This window comes from Myotis davidii, unplaced genomic scaffold (genome assembly GCF_000327345.1).
Source record: "Myotis davidii unplaced genomic scaffold, ASM32734v1 scaffold88, whole genome shotgun sequence".
NCBI classification, from domain to species: Eukaryota; Metazoa; Chordata; class Mammalia; order Chiroptera; family Vespertilionidae; genus Myotis; species Myotis davidii.
Window position 1 is genome coordinate 5038807 of NW_006300377.1, and position 6929 is coordinate 5045735.

A 6929-nucleotide genomic window follows, 5' to 3' on the forward strand; every position below is an offset into this window, starting at 1 on the left:
CGAGGAGGGAGAGAAGAGCTGGAGTGACCAGTCATGTGGAGAAGGCAGCCTCTGGCCTTCCGCTCCCACACTTGGCCTTGCGAACCTGCTGGCAGCAATCGGCTGCCTGCGGAGGAGGCAGGGCAGGAGGGGCGAGGTCTGCCTCCCACGTGCCCTGTCCTCGGCAGCTCCCAGGGGGCAGGGGGCCTCTCCCTGGAAGAGGTGGCTGCCTTCCTCAGCTTGTTCTGTTCCCCACTCACACCCCTGGCAGGGTTGGAAATGAAGGACTTTTTTAACCATTTGTTTTTGTTTTTTAAAAATAAATCTGTAAAATCTGTTTCTTTGCCTTTCTTTCCTGGGGATGCCTGTCCCTCCAGGTGTAGGTCTTGAGTGGTGCCAGTTCTCCCCTAGGAGCAGGGTGGGTCCCTGGTTGGGAGAGCATCTCCGCATTTCGCTGGCTGTGCCACTGAGGGCACCCTCAGCCCCAGTCCTCACAGGGGTGGCAGATTCCCCGTCTCCTCATGGTGTCCCTTCAAGTGGAGGGCCCAGAGCCCCTTCAGCTCTGAGCCCCGTCCCCACCATTCCCCTGGGGAGACAAGTCCCCATGGGGAATATCTGGGACACCTGAGGCAGAGCCCTCACTCCCATCCTCCAGCAGACACCTTTAGTGGTCGCTGCTCAGTGTCCAGAAGAGCCTTGGAATGGCTCTGTTCACTCAGCGTGTTCTGAGCATTTGTTGGATGCTGGAATAGAAAATTATTAGAAAGTCATCGTCCCCCAGGAGGTAACACCTAAGCCTCAAATGAAAGAGAAAGCTCATTCCAGGCCCAGGCAGCTCACCCAAGGCAGGAGCATGAAGGTGGGAGTGCAGACCAGCAGGATGTGAGGGGTGGTGGGATGGGCTGTGCTGACCTGTGCCTCTGTGAGCCAGGCCTTGTGCTGGCAATGAGGCCTTGGTGGGGAGCAGGACACTGGTGTGCCTGCTTGCACGGAGCTTACATCTCGCTGCACCTGTCTCGGGGGAAGGGAGGGCAACGGGCCTGCTCCTGACCTTCTCTAGGTTTTTCCTTCAGTGGTTCCACTTGTTTAAAACATAGGATTTAGGCCGAGGGCCCAACCTACTGAATCAGAGAATCTAAGGGTGGGCCCTGGAAAATCAGGCCCACACAGAGCCAATACCCTCATCTCGATAGCACCTTTGGAAAGCCTGTTAAAATGGAGCTACTCCTGCCCTGGCTGGTAGCTCAGTTGGTTAGAGCATCGTCCTGATACTGATACACTAGTGCAGCGGTTCTCAACCTGTGGGTCGCGACCTCTTTGGCGGTCGAATGACCCTTTCATAGGGGTCACGTAAGACCATTCTGCATATCAGATATTTACATTATGATTCATAACAGTAGCAACATTACTGTTATGAAGTAGCAACGAAAATAATTTTATGGTTGGGTCACAGCATGAGGAACTGTATTTAAAGGGCCAAAAGGTTGAAAACCACTGCACTAATGGGTTCCATCTCCAATCACGGCACCTACAAGCAGCAACCAATGAATGCAAAAATAAATGGGACAACAAATCGATGTTTCTCTCGCTCTCTAAAACCAATTTTTAAAATATATGTACTGTCCTAGCCAGTTTGGCTCAGTGGATAGAGTGTTGGCCTGTGGACTGAAGAGTCCCAGGTTCCATTCCAGTCAAGGGCACAATCCCAGGTTGTGGGCTCGATCCCCAGTAGGGGGCGTGCAGGAGGCAGCCAATCCATGATTCTCTCTCATCAGTGATGTTTCTCTCTCTCCCTCTCGGAAATCTATAAAAATATATTTTAAAAAAAATAAAAATAAAATAAATGTACTACCCGAAAGAGGAGGAAAAGCAGATTACAGGCTTACCTTGCATTTTTGCGCTTTATTGCAGTTCACAAATACTGCATTTTTTTTTCCAACAAATTAAAGGATTCTGGCAACCTTGCCTCGAGCAAGCGTTTTCCAACAGCATCTGGTCTCTGAGTCTCTGTGTCTGCTCCTGGGAAGATGCTGGGAAGACTGTTGGAATGAGATTAGCACATGAACTGATTGACAGCAGCAGCAGGGGTTGAGAGGATGTGAGTTTTCCAGTTTTAAGTTCTGTGGTAAAATGCTACCAACAGCATCACATGCTACAGAGAAATTGTTTGTGAAGGGAAAAGTCAACTAGGGCAAACTTCATTGTCTTATTTTAAGAAATTTCCCCAGTCACCCCAACCTTCAGCAACCACCACCCCGATCAGTCAGCAACCATCAACATCTAAGCAAGACCCTCCACCAGCAACAAGGTTACAGCTTGCTGAAGGCTCAGATGATGGCTAGCATTTTTAGCAATAAAGTCTTTGTAAACTAAGTTATGTGCATTATTTTAGACATAATGCTATCATTACTTAAAAGGCTACAGTAGCCTGGCCAGTGTGGCTCAGTGGGTGAGCTTCGACTCATGAAGCAGAAGGACATAGATTGATTCCTGGTCAGGACACATGCTGGGGTTTCAGGTTCCATCCCCAGTAGGGGGCGTGCAAGGGGCAGCCAATCAATGATTCCCTCTCATCACTGATGTTTCTATCTTTCCCTCTCCCTTTCTCTCTGAAAGCAATAAAGAATATATTTAAAAAATAATAAAAGGCTACAGTATAGTGTAAACATGGCTTTTCTATGTACTAGGGAGCCGAAAACTTCCCATGGCTCACTTTATTTCAACATTCGCTTTATTGTGGTGGTCTGGCACCGAATTGACAGTTGATAGCCCAGAGGGTGGAGCCAGGATTGGAAAGTCTGGTGGTTCCAGAAGATAGGGAATAGCTCGCAGGACCAGGGGCCAGCATAATCCCTGAGCTGAGGGGGAAGCGGGAGAGCATAAAGGACCTTGGGGAGGGCGCCTAGTGGAGAGGGCACCGGGGACGCCCACTGCCCTGCCCCTCCCGCTGCAGGAAGTGGGCAGGTACACTGTGGCCTGGGTGGCTCTGGGCAAGTCTGCACTGTGGACCTCGATGTTCCCCTTCCTGGCAGATAGTGAAAGCCAGGCCACACCTGAGTTTGTTTTGGTGTGCATGGTGGAGAAAGAAACCTAAATTCCCAAGAGGGCATGGTGAATTTGAGGGAGCAGACTTAGGTAAATACGGGCACTGTTTCCTGTTTTTTTTGTTTTTTGTGTTTTCTTTTTTAAAAAAAATATATTTTATTGATTTTCCACAGAGAGGAAGGGAGAGAGATAGAGAGTCAGAAACATCGATGAGAGAGAAACATTGATCAGCTGCCTCCTGCACAGCCCCTACTGGGGACGGGCCCGCAACCCCAGGCACATGCCCTTGACTGGAATCGAACCTGGGACCTTTCAGTCTGCAGGCCGACGCTCTATCCACTGAGCCAAACCGGTTTCGGCTGTGTTTTCTTTTTAAACAAGTTTAAACAAGACACTTGAAGGGAAAAACTAGGATTCATTTTTTTAGAGTAATTTATCCCTACTTAAAAACAGATTGCCCTACATGTAACAGCTATGTACAAAAAAGTTATAAAATTGTCGTTGGTTTTACAATGATAAATGAAAAACATTAAAATTCTTCAATCAAACAAGGTATGCACGAATTTTTATGTTGTTCTTTTTTGTTAAACAGTGAGAGTAAAATAACTTACCGGAATATAAAGATAAGAGCTGGATGAGCATGCCACTAATGGAGAGAGGGGGTGTTTTCACAGGTCCAGTATTTTCCCCATCCCATCTCCATTTGCTGTAGATCAAAACATAACCATTGGCCATTTAGTTTAAAAAAATGCAAATGCTGGTGCACAAACATCAGTTACTTTATGTACAATAAAGGAATGGGGAAGGGGAAAATGAAAGAATGGAGAAAACTATACGGTGGCAGTCAGGTGTGTTGAAACCAAAGTGCAGTTTTCTAATTGAGAATGTCTTCTTGGTCTGGAGGAAGAGTTCTGGGGTGAACGGCAGGTTCCCTTTTTAGCAGACACCTGTCTGCTGCTGGAACACATCGACTGTATCTTCCTCCTCCATTTCCAACTGTGCAGGTGTGTCTGTTTCATTGATTGGCTGGCTACCTGTCAAATCGGAATCTGATCTGCCTCATTGACAAACCCTGTCATTCACAATAGGCTTTCCTTATTTAGTTTACTAAGTGGTGTGTGCCTCTTAATCTTAAACGGCACCCCCGAACCACCCTGCCCCGCCACCTTCAAATTCGTATGATCGTTATTCTCAGTCTTGGCTCCTTCCTTGGGCTTTGTGTCGGCCATGGCAGCGCCGGAGTCTCCAGCTGCCGCTTCCCAAGAGGTACCAGGCCCGCCGGAAGGAGCACGTGAGCAGCACCAGGAGCAGCCTGGGCACTGCCGCTTTGCTTTGGGTGGAAGGCCCCACCCCATCGCCGTTTGAAGGGTGCAGCTTTCACTATAGTTTTGTCCTGTTTACACTGTACACAAAATTTTTCCAACCCCTGATGACGGTCCAGAGTTTAAAAAGTGTTTCCAACATCCATGTACATACTTAAATACATATAATGGAAACAAAACTTTCACAAAACAACACCTACCTTTATGTACCATGCATCCTGGTGTTTTCTTTTCCATTCTCTTCCTGGTCACACTTTTTAAGTCTTGGTCATGATCCAGGAAATTGATTTCATGGCTCTTGGATGGATCACAACCTGCATCTCAAAAAATGCTGCCCAGTGCAAACTCTCCAGAAATCCCGTATCCGCTCTCTCGAGTGGCCCTTCCACTGTCCTGGTGACTTACCCATTTGACTGAGGAGGTGAAGGACTCCTGGGTAACCGGTCCAGGATCGCAATCCGCAATCAGGAGACAAGTGCCCTGGGGCTGAAGCCTTTCCCTCATGAGACCAGAAGACACTGGAAGGGCCACAGGGAGCGTAGAGAGGAAAAGGGAGTCAGTACGAAGTAGTGCAGAGCCTCTGGCCAATCAGAGCTGGCCTTATTCAGGTCCACTCTTTTCCCAGCCCCCACCCGAGTCCGGGGCCAGCCTCCTGCAGCAGGTGCCACTCCTAAGTCCCACACCAGGCCCAGGCCTGCGTTCATCCCCGCCTGCTCCTGTGGGTGTGGTTCCAGATGGCCTGGAACTGCTTTGTCCCAGACACGGTCATTTGCTTCCCATCTGAGCTGAGAGAGTTCTTGGAAGGCTGCCCCACCAGCTTCTCGACATGGCTCTCAAAGAGGGACTCAGGTGAGTGGGGACACCCCCAGTGTGGGGGAAGCTGGGGGGACAGCTGACCTGAGAGGAGTCTAGAACAGCCAAGGAGGCACCAAGACGTCCTGGGAGAAGGTGACTCTCAGAGGGAACAGGGCCCACGGGGTAGATAAACGGCAGATCTCGTCTACGATCTGGGAGATCTCGCAGCCTGTGAGGAACTGGGCAAGTCCTCTTGCTTCCCTGACTCTGCGCCCCTTGGTGAGCCAGAGAAGGCAGGCCCGGGGGCTGCACCCCCATGTTCCCATGGCAGTGACTGTCCAGGACTGGAAGCTTCTACCTGCTTAAGAACTAATGACTCATCTTTAACCCCTACAGGGAAGGTACAGGGAACAGGACATGGGGTGGGCTTGAGGGACCACCTTCTGCAGATAGAAGAGGGGTGAAGGGGGTCCTTTTGAAAATATCTGAGAAGGGAATGTGGAGGAATAGGCTAGGCAGCGACCAGAGGGACTAAGGGCTCCCAGGCTGGGGCACGGAAGGTGGCAGGAACTGGCATGCCTGCCGCAGACCTGGGTCTCAGCACACTCCCAGACCTGACCATTTGCACCCACCTGGCGCAGCTCTGCCCGGCTGCCCTGGTGGAGGCCCAGTGCCCGAGATAAGCATCGGGACAGCAGTGAGAGCAAAGGTCCCAGCCAGCCTTTTCCTGCCCGGCACCACAGAGGGTACTTCCTGTCGTGTACCTGGGCAGCCCTGCTTCCGGGAGCCGGAAAGGCCCTGGTGCAGCCAGCCCTCCAGGAGCTCAGCATAGAGCTGGGGAGTGAGGAGGGAGAAAGGCTTTTTGTAGGAGAGACACTGACTTGGGGCCGTGAGGAGCCTTGGGAGGAGCCAAGCCTATGGGAAATGTTAGCAGGGACGTTTGGAAGACGAGCGTCCGGGTTGGGCTGGGGCCAGGTCATAAAAAGCCCCAAACGCCAGGCTCTCGCTTGGGAGTCAGACAGACCTACGTTCACACCTCAGCTCCAGCACTCCTAGCTGTGTGAGCCTGAGCGAATGATTTCACCTTTCGGAGCCCCAGTCCCCTTGTCTACAAGGTGGAGGTAATCACCGTATCTTCCTCAAGCGATCGTGACAGACTTCCCTGAGAGAGGGGCATAGAGCTGTCAGCACAGCATCTGCCTCAGTAAGCATCTGGGACCATTCAGAGAGTGCAGAGCTGACCCTAAAGAAAATGGTGTTTTGAGCAAAGGAGAAACCATCAGTTTAGGAAAGAGAATGAAGACCAGGAACCCACTGATGACCTCATTCATTTACTGAACAAATAACTATTAATACCGCGAACTCTGAGGCAGGCTCTCGGATCCAAAGTCGAATAAAACAGGAAACCCGTGGCCTGGCGGGGCAGTCAGTCTAGTTTGGCAGGTGCTGGAGTGGAGGTCTGCACGGGAGGAGCTCCTGGGAGGGCGGGTGTTGAGGGGAAGGCCAAGGAAGGCGTCCCCAGGAGGAAGCTGGGTATCGAGGGATGACTGGGAGCTTGGTGGTGGTTGATGGGGAAGGAGCAACCTGGTGGGAGGACCCAGAATCAAAGCAAGTCTAGGAATCACAGGATGGAGACAGGAGGCAGGTGAGGGGAGTTGCAGGAATCTATCTGATGAGAAACAATGAGGGGTAAGAATTCAGGGGGGTGGAGAAGAGGGAGCTTAGAGCTCTACGAGGGAGGCAGATGCAGTGGAACTTGGTGACTGAATGGCTATGAGGGGGGGGGGT

The 6929-nt window shown here is 50.9% G+C and overlaps 1 protein-coding gene and 1 pseudogene across 1 annotated transcript in view; one reads left to right on the top strand and one right to left on the bottom strand.

The window, feature by feature from the left end:
• Window positions 1-3390: 3390 nt before the first annotated feature.
• The window catches only part of LOC102756647, a 9201-nt pseudogene continuing 5662 nt past the window's right edge, over window positions 3391-6929 (bottom strand).
• A3GALT2 (alpha 1,3-galactosyltransferase 2) overlaps window positions 5002-6929 on the top strand; it is a 12535-nt gene continuing 10607 nt past the window's right edge. The window contains exon 1 of the mRNA XM_006777416.2: window positions 5002-5195. Coding sequence (XP_006777479.1) covers window positions 5173-5195 — 23 coding nt within the window. The 5' untranslated portion in view covers window positions 5002-5172. The remainder of the gene's footprint in view (window positions 5196-6929) is intronic.